Source organism: Rhea pennata, chromosome 8 (assembly GCF_028389875.1).
Source record: "Rhea pennata isolate bPtePen1 chromosome 8, bPtePen1.pri, whole genome shotgun sequence".
Classification (NCBI taxonomy): domain Eukaryota; kingdom Metazoa; phylum Chordata; class Aves; order Rheiformes; family Rheidae; genus Rhea; species Rhea pennata.
The window spans coordinates 7,633,925-7,652,683 of record NC_084670.1 but is presented as its reverse complement, the minus strand read 5'-3'; the positions used below and the strand labels follow the sequence as shown (position 1 = coordinate 7,652,683).

The 18,759-nt window shown below is 37.1% G+C and overlaps 1 protein-coding gene across 7 annotated transcripts in view; it reads right to left on the bottom strand.

The window, feature by feature from the left end:
* The window catches only part of EPS15 (epidermal growth factor receptor pathway substrate 15), a 55,895-nt gene that overhangs the window by 10,366 nt on the left and 26,770 nt on the right, over positions 1–18,759 (bottom strand). For all 7 annotated transcript variants that reach the window (XM_062581442.1, XM_062581444.1, XM_062581446.1 and 4 more), the window contains exons 13-20: positions 14,513–14,585; positions 7,118–7,279; positions 6,305–6,502; positions 4,054–4,251; positions 3,432–3,509; positions 2,988–3,078; positions 1,498–1,533; positions 490–623 (exon numbers count right to left, since the gene is read on the bottom strand). In XM_062581442.1, the coding sequence (XP_062437426.1) occupies positions 490–623; positions 1,498–1,533; positions 2,988–3,078; positions 3,432–3,509; positions 4,054–4,251; positions 6,305–6,502; positions 7,118–7,279; positions 14,513–14,585 (970 nt within the window). The remainder of the gene's footprint in view (positions 1–489; positions 624–1,497; positions 1,534–2,987; positions 3,079–3,431; positions 3,510–4,053; positions 4,252–6,304; positions 6,503–7,117; positions 7,280–14,512; positions 14,586–18,759) is intronic.

Below are 18,759 nucleotides of genomic sequence, written 5' to 3'. Positions count from 1 at the left end.
AAGGTCAAGTTAAATATACTATGTTCTTCATTGTATATGTGAACAGAATCAAAGATTTTAAGATAAGAGATTATGCATTTTTCCACCCCTCAAATATGGAAATACAACCAAGAATTCATGATTTACGTTCCTGTACAATAAGCAGGTAAGCAATGTCTAAGTATAACCTGGTGAGATTAATCTTGGGTTTCATTCAATTGTTAGTAAATTCCACCAGCTACCAGTAGGGTTGTTTACTTTCTTCAAACATTCTAATTTGAAGCGCAGTGATGCTCCACACTGAAGCATTTAAAAGTGCTTTTATTTTAATTTCATTTGCGACTATTTCTAGAAAGTAGGACAGAAAAATAGACAAGCAAGAGAGTTGGAGGTACCTGTTATCTGTATGATTTCGGAGTATCAGCATTTCTAAGCATGACCGAATGCACAACATAATTCCTTTTATATAATTGAGACAAAATAAACTAAGAGGTGTGCTATCAAACTTACTGAGAGACTACTGCTGTTGCTTGCAGTGCTAAATGGATCAGTGCCTGCAGTCATAAAAGGATCGGTGGAGGGTTGTTTGAAAAAGTCAGCAGCAAAAGGATCAGAGCCTTTGAAAGGATCACCACCAAAAGGATCTAAAGAAGTAAACATCTCATTAAGATATTAAGCTAAATAAAGCTAGCAGAAATATTAAAAAAACCATTTTGCATTGCTTATTTCATACTGCAGAAAGGTGACACAATTAGGACCAAACATCTTTGAAGCATGAGGTTCTCCTGTAAATAACTTGTATTCTATGATTCAAAACATTGGACAAGCCAATATTTTCTGCACATCATGGAAATTCTGGATAGCATCAGTGGTTCAGTTCTGGAACCATTTGAAAACATAGGTTCTTTATACATTCCCCCCGCCCCACCCCGCAAGCAACATTTTACAAAAGCTAATGTTTTTCAGAACTCTCCTACCCTTCTCCTCTTAATCCTCCAAATACAGCTGCTGTTTTCTTATTTGGTGCTTGGTACACAATGTTATTTTGCTATAGCTTTCTTACAGTCCGTTTCGCTTTTGCCATCAGTAAGGTCATTCAGGACCAAGTAAATAATGCAATGATATATAGCCCAAATAGCCAGACTAAGTTGAGACTTTCTACCTTTTTAAATATCTAGTGCTAGAGAAAATTGCTAAATTGAGAGCCTTTAAGAGTACAGACCTGCTTATTTGCATACAAAATAGGGAGCAGGAGATTGGTGCCTTCTGTTCGCCACCTTCTGACATAAATCACAACTCAGGATATTTCCAATAGTAAAAGAGAAGTCCACACAGAATGTGCTTCTGTGGAGAGGTTTAATACAAGTAGCCAACTGCTACTACTGTTTATCCATGCTAAGGCAATTTTCAGGTCACTTCCATCTTTTTCACATTGAAAGTGGCAACACACTTTTCCCATATACTCCTCTACACAAATCATCTAGAAAAACAGACATTAAAAGTTAAAAAGTTACTTACCAATTTTCCCAAAAGGGTCATCTTTGAAGGGATCGCCTTTTTAAAAAAGAAGGAAAAAAGCAACCTGTAGCTTTTTTTAAAACCATAAAACACACTGAGATGAAGTCTCTGAGGATAAAAACTCATTTCTCCAACTAGAATTTAGCAACATTTACTCAGAGGAGTAGCTTCACTAATTTCAGCAGAACTGCAAGAGCTGGTGTTAGACAAAACAAGTTTTCATCAAGTAGCTTATCACTACCATAAAGTACACACTAAAGAAGCCATTTCAAAGATGCATCTGTGTGGCTATCATTAGTAAACACGCACATTGTGCAGTATTTACCACCACAGTAACCGAGGTTAACCACCGATAGAAGCTTAGTCCCAGATCTGGTAATTCTCATGGACACCATGGATGGTAGCTCCTAATTTTAGTTGTTCTTTTCTGTACTGGCAACATTGTCCCAGTTGCATCAGTCATACTCCCTAATGCCACATGGACATATTAACTCCTAGCTATAGGCACCTATCCCTGAACATACAGAGCACATAAAGCCCGAAGACTGACTACTAACAGACATACCTTTCTCCTCTGAAAGAAAGGCTGTGTCATTGGCTGTAAGTAACACCATGTAAATCTAAACACATGATTGAACAAAATCTGCATGGAGGCATTCAAGCTAAAAGTGTTTTAAATTACAGTTAAATTTATGTATTTAAAAGTATTAAACCTGCACACTAACATACATTCAGAAGCCAAGCCATTCTAAGTAAATTTAGTTTATTTTCCTTCTGAAGCAATCTGAGCTAAACTGATTAGACCATCTTGATTCTGAAAGTATGTCAAGGCATATTAATGTGGCTTAAAACATCTGCTCTAGCAGTTAATCCAAATTAACTCCTCTTCTCCCACACTCCAAGTGTGTCCATGCAGACCACTCCTTTTGACAAAATCAGAGCACAGCATTCCTAAGTGTGGAGTTCTTAAAATAAAGCACAGCACTTGCACAAGATGAACAGATGGTGCAGTTCCACATACCTTTTTCTGAGTGCCAAACTCACCGTAAATAGGCCACAGCCATTCATTCTCAGCCACCCACACCCTCCCCATATCACAGCTCACTGAACCCTCAGTTGAGCTGTTTGTGATCTGTGCTGTAAATTAGATGAGTGACATGAAATGCATCACAAGTTTGCCTGTACCTTTGATATCAAATGCAACCTCAGGAGCAGGGTGGGGGAATACTGAGGAAGTGCAGTGCAGGAAAACTACTGTATGAGAAAAGTGCAATGCTCACAGCTAACAGGGAAGTGCAGACAAAAGAAGGCGAAAACACCCTGGGACCCTTATTTATGGTTTTGTGAGGCTACTGGTTCCACAATCCTGTCATTCAATCATCTTCACGTTTATTCTAAAAAGACCAGTTCTAAAGTCTAGATTAGTCTGACAAATATATGTTTAGACAAAACATCTTTCTGCAAATCCATACTTTAAAAAGTTTACTTACTACCAATAAAAGGGTCAGATTGAAAGAAGTCTAGGCTGGCTTCAGAAACTAGATCAGGTAATGGATGAGATTCAGCATCAAATGGATCTTCCTGGGTAGTGTAAAAATAGCAAGAGAAGTATGAAGTTTTTAAGGTGCAGAGGAGGGAAAACACATATCTCATGTCTTTCTTTTTAGCTTTAAGAAACTATTAATGTTAACAAACAAAGCAACTGGAATTCTATAAAATTCATCAATGGGCATCCAAAATATTTCTCAACTACAATTTGTTATATAATGTTTTTATGATATCATACTCCAATTAAAAACTGTAAGAAAATGATAATTTGATTTCTGTGCCAGTCTGTGGCCATCATCTAAGTAACTGACAAGATGCAAACCTGAAAAAAATTTAACAATGATTTTAGTTTAAGTTTTCTCTCCATCAAATCTGGAAAAACTCACTTTTTTTGTAGCAGCTGCAGCTGAGGTTTCTTTCTCTTCTTCCACAACAGCTTCTATTGTTTCAGGACTATTTCTTATCTACATAAGAATAAAAGCAATTCTGTATATATTAAAAAAAACAAGAAGACCCTACTATCTGCTATGTATGCCATTCTTCCTATCAAAGAATTAAAAATAAAGTATATTCTACCTCAAGAAATTCATAATTATTATAGAACATACTGAAATATTTCAAAGATACTTAAAAAAAAGTCTATTTGGACATAAAGGAAGGACATTCATTAAGCAGGACAGATTTTCCATATTATTCCTCTTTCTGTTCTTGTTGCGTGAGATGGAGACCGCTGTTCTCCTTTAACATCAATTCCACTATTAAGCTTAAAAATTTATACATTTGTTTCCAAAGCAAAAAGCCCTGTTACCACTTTCCATCCAAGTGAAATTTGCCTCCTCTCCTGATAATCAACTTTCAGATCAATGCAATATAGTTCCTCAAAGTAACATTACTTGTGCAGGTGTTTAAAAACACAACACAATCAGTCTTGGTCCATTTTTAATGTATTCCAACTTCACATCTGCATTATATCATGAACAAACAGGGAAAGTAGGCCACTTTACTCACTGGAGATGTATTGTTTATTTGTTCATCTTCTGCTAAACTTTCCCTTTCAGCATTCTCATTAAGGTTAGCAGTTTCACTGCTGCTGTTGCTAAGACTAGAATGATCCGCAGTTCCATTAACGAGTATATTACGTGGCTGAGAGTGCCAACTAAACTGGTTATTTTCCAACTCTTTCAGCTCAAGAAGTTTCGTTTGTACCTGTCAACAGAAATAAATGTATACCTATTAGTATGTCAGCTCACAGAAGCTAATATATGACCATCTCAAATGGAAAGAGAAAGGTATAAATACGAAATTATTATTTTCCAAAACAAAATAACAACAACAAAACTGTGTTATTTCAAATCAAATGATAAATTTGAGATGAGCACGGATCTGACTTAGAAGAGATTTAATTTAGTTGAAGGACAGCTCTGAGAACCTTCTTACTGCCAAGGAAGCAGATAATCACCAACAACATCAAAATCTGTTGCTTTTTTTTCCACTCAAATTCATAAGGAGAGTTGCAAAGCTTTTTTTTTTTTCCCTAGGTTTTTACAATTATGGGATTACAATTGCTTTAAACTCTGTAAATGAAGAAGGCTGCCTTATCAGAATTCTCATCTTCCAAGAAAGATAATTACAAATTCATTATCTTTTCCCACATGATTTTTCTACAAAATCCACAGTGAATCTTCCTAAGCAGACAGCTACATCCACATATTCTTACCTCACCAACACATGTAACAGGGCTTTGCAAACATTTACATGTACAACCATGCAGTGAGTTATGAAGGAACTATTAAATTTAACAGAGGAACTATTAAATTTAACAGATTATGCAGAAGAGAGAACATGGTTCAGATGAAGATATTTTGGTGTCTAAATCTCACTGATTTCTAAGTCGACCACCTAAAGGTTGAGAACCTAAATCCCCTTGAAACTAAATTCATAAAAAGCGTTTTCATTGCTTTGCCCATGTCACACAGGAATCAGGCAGCAGCAAAGAAAACATCTGCTATCTTTCAAATGCACCGACCTCAGATCAACCATTATCGAATCTTGCCTACAGCAGCAAAGTACCTATTGTTGAGCCTGTCTGTGAGCCAAGAGCAATAAAATCAAGAGTCACAATAAAAAAACACTCATCCAAAAAGCTAAAAAAGGGGTTTTAGTATACATAAAACATTTTGCCAATCCGGTATAGATAAATGTAACCAATCACTTATAATAACTGCCTCAAATCTGTCCATCTCAGGCACCTCTGGCTAATATGCAGAAATATTGAAACAGCACAATTTTCTCTACCTCTGATGAAAAAATGGAAAATCCATTTTTTTGCTTCGCAGTCTCTACATCTCATACAAAAATTTTGAAATTATGAATATGTTATAAATCTTTTCAGCAGGAAAAAAAACTGTTCTCTCAAAAACAGTAGAAGTTTTAGCAAAACACTTTGTTGCATTTACCTCTTTTCCTGATAATCAACTTTTTCACAAATTAACAAATTGTTGCAACAATTAGTTAGCAAATTATATACATGAAGTCTATGAAATGACCAAAAACCCCCAACATTTTCTAGGGTTCAAAATTAATAGAATGGCATTAAAAATGACAATGAAAATAAGGACTCTGGCTAATGTATTAGAAAACAGTCAGAATAAGAAAAAGGAGTGGTAAGGAAAGAACATGCAAGCTAATGCATCACTTACTGCATATAGGAGCTAAAATGTTCCTTTAACGTGACAGCAGACACTTCAAAGTACAGTTCCATGCACAAAACCCAGTGCAGTCATCTCTGTTTTTAAGTATCTAGTCTCAATCCAATTTATTCTTACATTCAGTTTACTCTCTTCATTTAACAATGCTCAAAGGAAACATTATTGGGAATTTTTACGTTGAAATCATATCAACTAAAGGAATGGCAGAAAGTATGTCCCCGGCCATGGCTGAGGAAACAAAGCTTTGATAACTACTGGACATAGTGAATTTAAATGAGTATTATCCATTTCTCATTCATTACATTACGACAAATTAAGTATAATGAATTAATCCCTTTTTATTATCAAAACTTGGAGAAAGTCACTCAAGTGACTTGAGTCAGCCTCTAAAAATCTTAACAACCATTAGCACAAAACACATTTGTGAAAGCAACCGAAAGACATGAACAAACAGCAGGAAAGAAAAGGTAACACTTCTCCTTAAAAACAAACAAACCTACATACACACACAAGGTTGTCAACTGAAATGTTTGTTTTTCAGATTGCCTTACTGAATTGATTTCCTGTTGTGAATCCTGCAGATGTTGCTGAAGAGGTCCCAGCTGTGCTTTTCCAGACTCTATGCAATGCTCAAGCTCTGCAGTTTCTTGCTGCAGGCGACTCAGCTCCTCTTGAGCTCTGGTTAGTTCATCTTCATATGCTGAAATCTTTGATTCCTGGCTTGTTATTTCACTCTTTAGCACAGCAATCTGAAGCATGAGCAAGTATTTCAAAGCCAAATCTCAAAAAACACATAACACATCCTGCAAAAGCTATTATTTATGACTATAAAATGCAAAGAAAAATAACTAAAGAAAACCTCACAGCTAACATGAACATTATAAATCATATCTGAAGAAAAGGTTAATTCCCTATTGGCATCAACGAGATCATGCTATTCCATTTTTTTTTTCCTAACCAAAATGGATATTTCTAATATTGGAATCATCATTTTATACCACAAGGAAATACTGTAGATTTATATTAGTGGGAAGAAAAAAGAAAAAAAAAAAAGTATGATCCTAAGATGATATTTTTAGGAGAACCAGCAGGGAAAAAAAAAAGAAAATGAGTCCCACAAGTGCTTCTGATTACATTTATAGTTTGCACACAATCTTATAGTTCTCACTATATTAGTGGCACACCCATACTAAATTAGGAAGTCACTGAAATGAACAACTTACTCTCTGCTAGTCACAAAATTCAAAAATTTATGGTATATTCTTAAAAGTTTTTTCTCTTTCCTTAATGGTAAGACACTGCAAGACTACGTTCTTCAAATTCAGGTATTTACTTTGGCATGGGTCTGAGCCACTAGGTCTTACCAAATGGGCCTCCTCTGCACACTTCTGCCTGATATCATTAAGTTGCTCTTCTAGCTTAGCCTTCTGCTCATCAAGATCATTAAGGATCTCCTGCGCTTCCTGTTTCTGAGATTGCAGCTTTTGTAGATTATTGCTCTCCCGTTTCACTTCATCTTGTAGATCCTGTAATAAAACAGATTTGCTTTGGGTTTGGTGCTTTTTCCTCTCCCTCTTTAGACCACTAAGCTTTATAGTAATTCTGTAGTATAAATTGCAGTACCAATACTTCAGATTTCAACAAAGTAAGAACATATCTTTCAAAGACTAAAATTTATAACACATCAGAAAAGCAAGTATTTTAGGTTTGTATTCTGAGACACAAACAGATTATTTGATTTTTCTTTAAGAGGAATCTCACTATAAGATTGAAGATATATAAAGAGATTAATGTTTCACCCATTAAGAGGATCAGGTTTCCATTTTTAATTTAGAAAGCTTCCTTGTTCATGCTCCTACATCATCTTTCTCCTATATTTTAGCAATATGTTAATATACTAATTTACTGAGTTCCTTGATAATAATAGAAGTCTTTTATTGTGCTCCTTTCCCCACTAAATACATATCCAAAGGTACAGTGACCATGAGATGGTAGAGTTCAGGATCTTACAAAGAGGAAGCAAGGCAATGAGTAGAATCACAACCCTAGATTTCAGGAGAGCAAACTTGGCCTCTTCAGAAAACTGCTTGGAGGAATCCCATAGGTTAGGACACTAGAAGGAAGAGAGGTCCAAGAGACCTGGTTAATATTCAAGCATCACTTCCCCTAAGCTCATGGGCAGTAAGTCCAGCAAAGGGAGCAGGAGATCTACATGGATTAGCAAGGAGCTCCTGGCAAAACTCAAACCAAAGAAGAAAGTACACAGAATACAGAAAAAGGGACAGGCCACTCAGGAGGAATATAAGAACTCTGTCAGAGTATGCACGGATTCAATAAGAAAGGCTAAGGCCCATTTGGAATTAAATCTGGTAATGAATGTAAAGGACAACAAGAAGCGCTTCTTCAAGTACATGAGAAAAAGAAGACTAAGGAAAACGTAGGCCCACTGCTGAATGGGATGGGTGCACTGGTGACAAAAGATACAGAGAAAGTAGAGTTACTGAATGCCTTCTTTGCTTCAATCTTTACTCCTAAGGCCAGCCTCAGCAATCACAGAGTCTGGAGACAAGAGAGAAAGTCTGGAGAAGGGAAAACTTCCTCGGTCAAAAAGGATCAGTTAGAGATCATTTAGGCAAACCTGACACCCCACAAATCCATGGGCCCCAATGGGATGCACCTGCAAGTGCTAAGGGAGCTGGCAGATGTTGTTGCCAGGCCACTCTCCATCATCTTTGAAAGGTCATGGAGAACTGGAGAGGTGTCTGAGGACTGGAAGAAAGCCAGTATCATTCCTGTTTTCAAAAGGGGCAAGGATGACAACCCGGGAAACCACAGGCCAGTCTGCCTCACCTCCATCCCTGAAAAGGTGATGGAACAGCTCATTCTGGATGTCATCTCCAGACATATGGAGGAAAAGAAGGTGATCAGGAGTAGCCAGCATGCATTCACCAAGGGGAAATCCTGCTTAACCAATCTGATAGCCTTCTATGATGGAATGACTGGCTGGGGAGATGACGGCAGAGCAGTGGACGTTGTGCACCTTGACTTCAGCAAGGCTTTTGACACTGTCTCCTGTAACATCCTCCTAGATACTATCAGGAAACACAGGATAGATGAGCAGACATTGAGGTGGACTGAGAACTAGCTGAAAGGCAGAGCTCAGAGGGTTGTCATCAGTGCTACAGTCTAGTTGGAGGCCTGTAGCTAGCAGTATCTCCCAGGGGTTAAGTACTGGGGCCAGTCTCATTCAACTTATTCATCAATGACCTGCATGAAGGGACAGAGAGCCTCCTCAGCAAGTTTCCTGATGATACCAAGCTGGGAGGAGTGGCTGACACACCTGAGGGCTGTGCTGCCATTCAGAGAGACCTGCACAGGCTGGAGAGCTGGGCAGAGAGAAACCTCCTGAGGTCCAACAAGGGCAAGTGCAGAGTCCTGCACCCAGGGAAAAATAACCCCAGGCACCAGTACAAGCTGGGGGCTGACCTGCTGGAGAGCAGCTCTGCAGAGAAGGACCTGGGAGTACTGGTGCATGACAAGTTGACCATGAGCCAGCAATGTGCTCTTGTGGCCAAGCCAATGGTATCCTGGGGTGCATTAGGAAGACTGCTGCCATCAGGTCGAGGGAGGTGATCCTGCCCCTCTACTCAGCCCTGGGGAGGCCTCATCTCGAGTACTGTGTCCAGTTCTGGGCTCCCCAGGACAAGAGAGATTTCGAGCTACTGGAGAGTGTCCAGCATAGGGCTACAAAGATGATCAGAGGGCTGGAGCACCTGCCCTATGAGGAACAGACTGCAAGAGCTGGGTCCATTTGGCCTGGAGAAGACTGAGGGGGGAATCTTATCAATGTCTACAAATACCTTATGGAAGAGTGTCACAAGAGGATGGGGCAACATTCTTTTTCAGTCATGCCAAGTGACAGGTCAGATTGCCATCAGGCACAAACTGAAACACAGGAAGTTCCACCTGAATATAAGGAAAAACTTCTTTATTGTGAAAGTAACAAGTGTGCCCTGAAACAGTTTACTCAAGAGAAGTTGTGGAGTCTCCTTCTTTGGACATACTCAAAACCCACGTGGACACAATCCTGTGCAACATGCTCTAGGTGACCTAGCTTGACCTCCAGAAGCCTGTTACAGTCTTAACCATTACGAGATTCTGTATGATTGTGTGCGTGCATTATCAGTCCAAATTGCACCCCTTTCAACAGCCTCTGCCTCCCTGCCTCTGATTTTGTGCAAGTTATCCAAGAACTTACTTTCAAGGAACAGTACTGGAAAGAAATCCACAGTCCATCCATGAAAATATGAATCTTAACTAGGTATCATGTATTTTAAGTACATCAGTGGCACCATATGGTAATTATTTCATTTCTGAGCAACAGCAATGGCCATACTTTAACAAACTGCAGAGATAACATCAGGGAAAAGAGACAAGAATTCAAAGAGGGAAGAACAGTCAAGAGGAAGAGATAATACAGGAGATTAAAAAAGGCTGATACAAAAGAAGTATTAGAAGAAAAGAGAAGATTGCAGCCTTTCAGGAAAATACGGTAATTTAAGGAAGACTCATGAGAGAGTTTAAAAAGAAAAAACAGAGAGAGAGAGAAAGAGAGAGAGAGAGAGAGAGAGAAACAGAATCAAGATTAAAGAAAATTAAGGATGATAAGAATAAAGCTGAAGTGAATTTATGATTAGATACAAACATTATTCTGTTGTTCTAAGCTAGAGATTCCTTGCCCATTTTAATTATTTGTTTTGGTGAATGAGATAGTTTATCCACATGCGTTGACGCATCCAATCAGGAGGGCAAGAAAGCCAAATGTTGTCAGATTTTGCACAGGAGAGATAGGCATACACTGCAGCAGTCAGACAGTAGGCAAGTGGGGAACCTCCAGACAAGTGACAACTGGGACAGAACATCTGAAGAAACATTACATATTTTTATACTTAAGGTTCTCAAACCAAAAGTAGAGGCTTTTATGAAAAATTCAAAAACAAATTATAAGGTTCAGTAAAGAAACAAGTAGTTAAAATTGTGTGACTGATGTTGTACAGTAGTCAGACTAAATGACCTGCTGATTATTTCTAATCTATGAAAAATCAACACACACACACAGCTCTGACAGCAGCCAGGGGCCTGGCTAATTGAGAGACTGTCTTGTTAAATTTGTCTTTTAAATCACTTTGAGAAACAAGTTATCAGCTGATACTTTTTTACCCTGATGCTTAGGTTGGGTAACAGCTTAAAGAGTTTTTACAGTTTTCTTTCTTCTTCTAAAAACCATTTACATACACACAAGTGTAGATCACCCCAGTCTTGCTACATCCTCCTTGAATCCTAATATCTGTCCTAGGCACAGCAGTAGGATCACTGGCTCAATCTGACAGCTCTCAGAAATAAATTCATATTCACATGGCTGCCCCAGAAGTAAAAATAGGTCAGAGTAGATACAATGTACAGAACTAGAGGTAATACCTAAATACATATCTTCATAAAATAAGCAACTCTCCAATTAATCTCTGGTTTCAAATAACACCCTCCACACAGACAAAAGGTATCTTACCACTCAACATGAATGAGATCCAATATTCAAGCAATTAATATATTTGAGATGGTATAAAAATAGAACTTTTATGGTAATAGCGATCTTTGTATTATATTTACAATCACACTAACTCTCCATGCTAATGTAGTATAGGACAAGGAAATCTCTAAAAATCTGTATTTCCACATAAGGATAGACAATGAATTTAATAGCTTGCCAGACTGTTCTTAATGGTATGATTCAAGTACTAACAACCTTCAAATTGGTAGGCACACAGAGAAGTCAGTCTTTTAGAAATTTCTAATGACTTTGTGCTCTGCAACAAACGAAGAATAGGTAAAACCCAGTGCTGAGAGATGCACTCAGAGCATAAGCCTGTTTTTCAGGAAACTCAGGCCAATAAGGAGATCAGAAGGCTACAAGAAAAGATCAGGAGCGTTCTGGGGTCCTTGAAAGGAGACTATTAATCCTGAAATACCTTTCAGAGAGAAGAACAGCCTTGAGACAGGATGTCACATGCAGATATATTCTTCCATAGATCTGAACATATATTTTGTTTACTAACCATATGCATTTGTTCTAAACATCTCTTTACAAAAGTTTTAACGTGCCACCGAAAAGCAAAACAGACCTTTTGACTTAATATAAGTGAAAATATGGGGAATATGCCATAATCACTGGAAATACCATGAATACTCATTTCTGAATCTTGACATTTAGACTGATAAGCCATATATATCCATGTGAGGTACTAGATGGACAATCAGAACGTCACAGATGTGGCTAGGAGCCCATTGCTTGAGGCAGTGGCTAGCTGCTGAGGAGCACTGTGCTCCAACATCTGCATCTAGCAAAGCAGCTTGGTAAATGACAGAACTGGGGTGAGGGAAATGAGGAAAAGAGGACAGTCAGGTAAAGGTATTTACAGATTTTACATGATGTATGTTCAAAAACTAACATTTTAGTCACACATTAATTCTATAAAACCCAAAGTTCTCTACTTTGGAAGAACATTTAGTATCTGAGATTACTACTCCTATATTTGTGAGAGAATGCTGATCCAATTACATATCAAGTCAGAGAAATGGTACATTAGAAGCTCCTCAATTTTTGTTTCTCTATACCTAATTTTACTAAAAAGGGAAAAAAAAAAAACGTTTGATCATTGCTACTAAAGAGTTGATATTTTTATTAAATCAGCAGTGCACCATGTTTTCCCTGCAACTCTATTTCCGCATTTGCTTTTTATTTACATAGTAAATAAATATTTTATACAGAAAAAACACATTTTTCCTCTCACAGAATTAGTTCAACTCATTACAAGTTGTGGATATTTGTGAGATTATAATTAGGGTCCATGGAAGTAACCCTGGTATCACAAACCCAGGAGAAAGATGCCACTAAATCAGCCTTATCAAAGGTGGCGGATCAGAACACGGTAGCTTTGTACAACATCTTTAAGAATGCCACAATTAGAAAAAAATAGAAGGAAAAAGGATGATGTAAATGTTCTTAGTTTGTCACCAACATTTTCTGAAGTTCCAGAAAGTTTCACCAAACAGATCCTCCAATATTAAGGAGTAAGGAGATAAAAGGCCACCAGCTCAAATAAACAGAATCATAGAATGGTAAGGTTGGAAGGGACCTTTGGAGATCATCTAGCTCAACCCTCAGCGTAGCCCCATACAGGGATTGAACCCATGTCCTTGGCATTAGCAGCACCATGCTCTAACGAACTGAGCTAAACCTGCCCCCAAAATACTGCAGCCATATCCCATTTGATGCTGATGGCTTGTCATTTTCTCAGAGAAGCCAGTAACAGACTGTCCCTTCTCTGCAGACTGACAGAACTTGACATTTAACAAGGGACAAATAGTTTGTGTGATCACTAAGAGGTTAAGAGCGTATGACAATTGCTTCCACTGCTCTGGGTACAATAGTTTAATTGATTCTGTGATGCAGCTGACTCTCAAACACTAGATGATAAACATACACACAGATCACACTAACACTGCAACCTTTTAGGCCTTCTAAAGCAGGAATTAGATCTAAAGCTTCTGATTTAGCTTTATATACCTCTTATGAAAAATATGCCAGAAAACAACCTTCACATGAAGGCACATAGAGATTCGAGAGCAGACTAACTAGCAAAATTACTCTGTATACACAAACAAGAACACCAGTAAGACTTTTTAATATGTGAAAAGGTAACCTGCATAATGGGGAGGGGAATGATCACTACATGCATGTACAGAAATGCATAGCCACGCGCATGGGCAACTTCTGTATGTATTTTTTCAGTTTCTGTAGCTGGCTGCCATTATGGCAGCATTGGTCACAGGTCAGCATTGGATTATCTTCCAAAAGGTCACACTATTAATTATCATCCAGGCTTGAAAAATATTAAATAGTCAAACACAAAATTCACAACAGTGGTAACACATAGTTTTGTTTTTTGTTTTTTTTTTTTTCCTGACAGAAAGTAAAATGCAGCAACCTTGCATTATTTACTTTTAACTAAATAATTTATTTTCTACTGCTATTCTTAAAATAAACCCAGATGACCAGATAGTACTCACATTTTTTTTTCTTAATGCAGCAAAACCAGCTGCTTTTGCAGCTTATGATTTAACTGAAATGCTGCTTTGCAGCATTTAATTCAGGGCTAGTCTGTTAGCACCTTAAACACTGATGTTGAGTACATAATTTTTAATTAATTTGAAATACTCTTGAAATTCAGATTTCCTTATGTTCTGGAAAGTTCACTATCATCCTTTTAATTAAATATCAAATAAATCTTATTTTTTTAATTCACTTACTTTTGGCACAATTAACTTGAGGTAAAATCATTCTCCCAAACTGGCAATTATTGTCACTTAAACAGTGCCATGTATAAGTCCATTTAATTCAATCACTTAAGAGACTTAAGAGTTTACGAATTTGCAATATCAGTGCCTTATTCAGTTTTAATTACCTATTAAATACATTTGCTTTGATTTAAAACTCCGTAGAGGCTACACATCCTAAAAGCTCACATATTTATATAAATAAACACACATCCCCACGAACAAACATTCATGTAAAATATACACTTAAAAATTTTTTTTCTAGCCACCACTAAATAAGTGATATGATCTTAAGATTCAGTAATCCCGCTGCCATTAAAGCATCACATGGTTCAATATCAGGTATCTGAGCAATAATTCTTTACCTGGACCTCACTTGTCCTCTGTTTGATGGTATCTTCTTTCTCCTTCAGGTCTTGCTCTACATTATTCTTTTCCCTAGAAGACCAGCAAACAATGCAAGAATACTTAAGAACATCAGCTACAGCAGGTACAGTTATCCAGCTTCCTAAACCTGTATCTCTCTTTAAATACATAGTGAAACATTAAACACAGAAAAGATGTAGGGGATTTCTGCTTCCCAAATTATCTACAAAACGGAAGCCTACATAAGTGTTCTGCATTAAAAATATGTCTTTTCACCCAACCGCACTTCAGTGATAAGAATGGCTCAAAAATGGAAGGGGGCGGGAGAGAGAAATCAATGAAATACCCTCTTCAGTGATCTCACTGTTGCTATGGAGCAGCTGCCTAATGAAAACTGCTGGGAAAAGTGGGAGGGATTGCATCAGATTCTATCCATTAACCCTTGCAAACACAGTAATTCCTGTGCTGAAAACAGCTAGAAAACATTTCCAGGAGGCCAAATTAGCTGATTAATTAACCTTGCCTATCAGATTTAAGATATGTTTGCGGGTAAGCCCAGTCAGAAGAGACACTAGATTGCCATAATCAGTATGTGTTTAGACACTCCATACGCAGTTATTTGCTGTGTCATGTCCAGTCTGTCCCTATATATGTTTATTCAAGCTTAAAAGTGATTACTGCTGACAGGGGAATTATCACCAATAAATTCTTGACAGTCAAAGATAACAATAGCTTTAAGAAACAGGGGCAAAAAAACCCCCACAACTCAGAAATGTCTCTGTTAATTAAAAAAGTGTTTCTCTGGGCATTATACATTTTTTTTCTTTCACAGGTGCAGAAAAGCACTAGGCTTTACAGTTATAAGAGTAGCTTTTGTATCAGCCTATTATTCTCTATGTAGATGATTACTTTTATTAATGATTTCATTATTAAATCAACACATTAAAAGTTAACATTTATGCTATAATGGTAAGCATAACTTATCTAACTGAAATACTATAGTGAAAAACTAACATTTGTGTTATAATGGTAAGCATAACATATCTAACTGAAATACTATAGTGAGAAGCTATCAAATGATATTACTAAAAGATCATTAAAATTAAGGGAACTCTGTATTTTAATAGTCAAAGCATGGTAATCAATACAAAATTATTAAATAAAATTAATATTATTATTTACCCTTATCTAAAAAGAAATAGACCATTTCTGTCCCAAAAGTCAAGTGGGTCTGCCCTATGAAAGTTCTCTTTATTCTGCTGTATACAAAGAGAAGATTAAAAAAAAAAAATCCTGGTGTCACTGTGCTTAAATGAACATTTGCTCTGAAAAATAACATGTATTACATTCTACTCTTGTTTATTCTAGTATCTGATTAAAGAGTGACTTGCGGTGTGTGCCCACAAGGACAGTATTTGCTGTTTAATTTTACTTAGGTATTTTAAATGTTGCAATATAGAGCTGAAATAAGTTCTATTGCTTTTGTTTTCACTAACCCCCTGTTAACAAAGGGTCTCAACCACAGCAAAGCACTTTGACAGATCTAAACACAAGTCAGGTTGAAAAAATACTTTCAACCTCTCAGTCACATGTTAAGCACAGCATATATTCAAGCATATTATTCCTGATAAAAGACAGAATAATTGACTTATACTAAATAAACAAATACTCATTTTATTTTGTTTTTTCCAGTTAAGGTACAAGAACTGAAAGAAAACAGAAATACAAGCAGGTATGTGCGCCTTTATATATACTCTTCTATACTCTCTTTGGCACTTCAGGGACAGTAGTATCAGAGGCGAAGCTCACTTCCTTTTTATTTCAGCAGAAGTTGGGTACCAAAGCCTTGGAATCTGGACATAAGCAAGCAAATAGCAGACTTTCAGACCCACCCACAGCTGGCTTACACGGGCCAAAATGCAAACAAACAATTAATTGTAAAGATTGAAAGAATTAGAATCAGACAGAACAAGAAAATCCCAAGCAGTGGTCTTGGGCAAAAGAAAGTAAGTTGAATGCATACAGTTTACAGATATCCACTCTCTCCCAAACAGAAACACACCTTTGTTTCAAAAAAGACAACACAGAGACCTACTTAATTCACTAATTCTTCTGAAATCCTCCATTTCTTTTACAAACTATCTGGTATACCCCTGAAGCAATGCTCAGCAACTGGAAAAACCAAAAAGAAAGCAAGAAATAATTGACTTACTGGATACAACAGATTTCCTGGCTCATACCATACCAGCACTCAAAGAAAAATAAATAAATAAAAAGAAACCAAACAACTGCTGACCTTGCCAACAAAGCATGCTTGCAACCAACTTTAATCAATTTATGAAGGCAACACAATTTCCCTGTATATTTTAATAGGGATCAGGTCAGGAAAACCTCATATCAAATAAATTAAAAGCAATTACTTAAGAAACAAAACAAAAAAACTAAGATAGTTTCTCCGGCACAGACACTTCATGATTTACAAGCAAATAATCAGAGTAAATCCAGGAATTTTATACCAATTTGTGAATGGAGTATAATCATTTGTGAATGGGATTCAGTGTATTACAAACATTCGTGACAGCTTACAGTTGAATAGTCTCAAGTCCATTGATGCATTCAAGCCAAATATAAAACAACCCTGCCCAGACTTATTCATTGCTAACACTTAGAACCACAACCACACTAGCTACAAAAAGCTAAAAAAATTCGTAATTCTTTTCTATAATAAATGACCGACGACTGGAGACATAGATCATAGCATCATCTACATCTACAGTTGCCTAACATTCTTTCTTCTCTAAGTTTGGAAATTCATACTGCAGTACTTCAGTTTCGCAATGCTGAAAGAAAAGGTCTAGGCTTTGCCTAGCTTCTCCTCCCCTTCTTTCCCATCCACCACCTTTTTCAGCTGCAACAGCTCAATTATTCCAAGACAGAGGTTAGAAGAAAGCATCTAGCACACATTCAAATCCGTATCACTACTTTGCTAAGAAGCTGTATATCTCTGAACTTTGAAAAAAAAGGTCAGTGCATAGCAGGGAGAGGTTGCCCTGTTTTTCTGGGGACACAGACATTTCCTTACTTTTGAGAGACTGACTTGGCAGCTTTATGGTCCTTTTAAACTGGCTTGTAAGTCAGTATAACTGTTGCTTTCCCACATACATGAAGGACAGCAGCTCTGGAGAGATGTACGAAATTAAGCTCAACTACTTGAATGCTTAGAGAGAAATGTGGTATTGTTAAAGTTGAAGAATCCAACTCATTAGCGGATCATGGCTAGCTTTGAATGCACAAAAGCAAAGCATGGTTGCTGGGGAACAAAAAGAGGTTTTATGGCCCAAATGGAATATTAAGAACATCTGGTCTAGCCTCCCACAATACTGATCAAAAAAAGCTTCACAGATAGCTTTCTAAAAATATACTGCAACTGAAACAGAATTTAGAAGCCTTCTGAAAAAAGCAGCAGTGCTGACAGGCTAAAATAAAGCAGATTGCATAACATCCCTAGGCAAATCACTAGTAAGTGTTCTGCATTTTATTCCTCATTTGATTCTCAAGCTTCATCTTCTATATACTATGTTTTTTACTGGATTAGATTCAAGAACTATTGGCCATCAGATCTATTTACATCCTGTGAACTGATGAGCCACAAACACATCGTCCGAGTTCTTTGCTCAGTCTCTCAGAGCCACATTTTCCGGATACTATCATTCTTTTGATTATACTATTTGCTGAAACTCCTCTGCTATTTCAGGTTGGGTGGGGATTTTTTTTTTTTTAATGTGTGCTTCAAAAATGGATTCAATATTCCATTACTGGGCCTCACAATGCAACTCTCATGGATACATCTCAGTGGAGTCATGGACTAGCATTATTACATATTCATTAAAAAAGCTGAACAATATATTTGTTTAACAGTGAACGAATATAAGTTTCAATTATCTTTCTGTAAGAGAACTACTAAGGCTTGAAACATACACAACCAGTTCTACTTAAAAACATGGATTTCCCCAAAAATAAAACCCACATTTGCTGACATTCCTGTTCCCTGACATTGCCACCTGTGCTTGCTTAGCAAACACACAGAACAGCAATATTTACTTTGCTACCAAAATAACCCTTCCACAGCAGGTACAGGCTTTTCAAGTCAATCAGAATTTTAATTGTCTTCCAAAAAAAAAAAAAAAGATTTTTTTTTACTAGAACCACAATTCACTTTATTACATTGACAGATTATCAGTCGTTC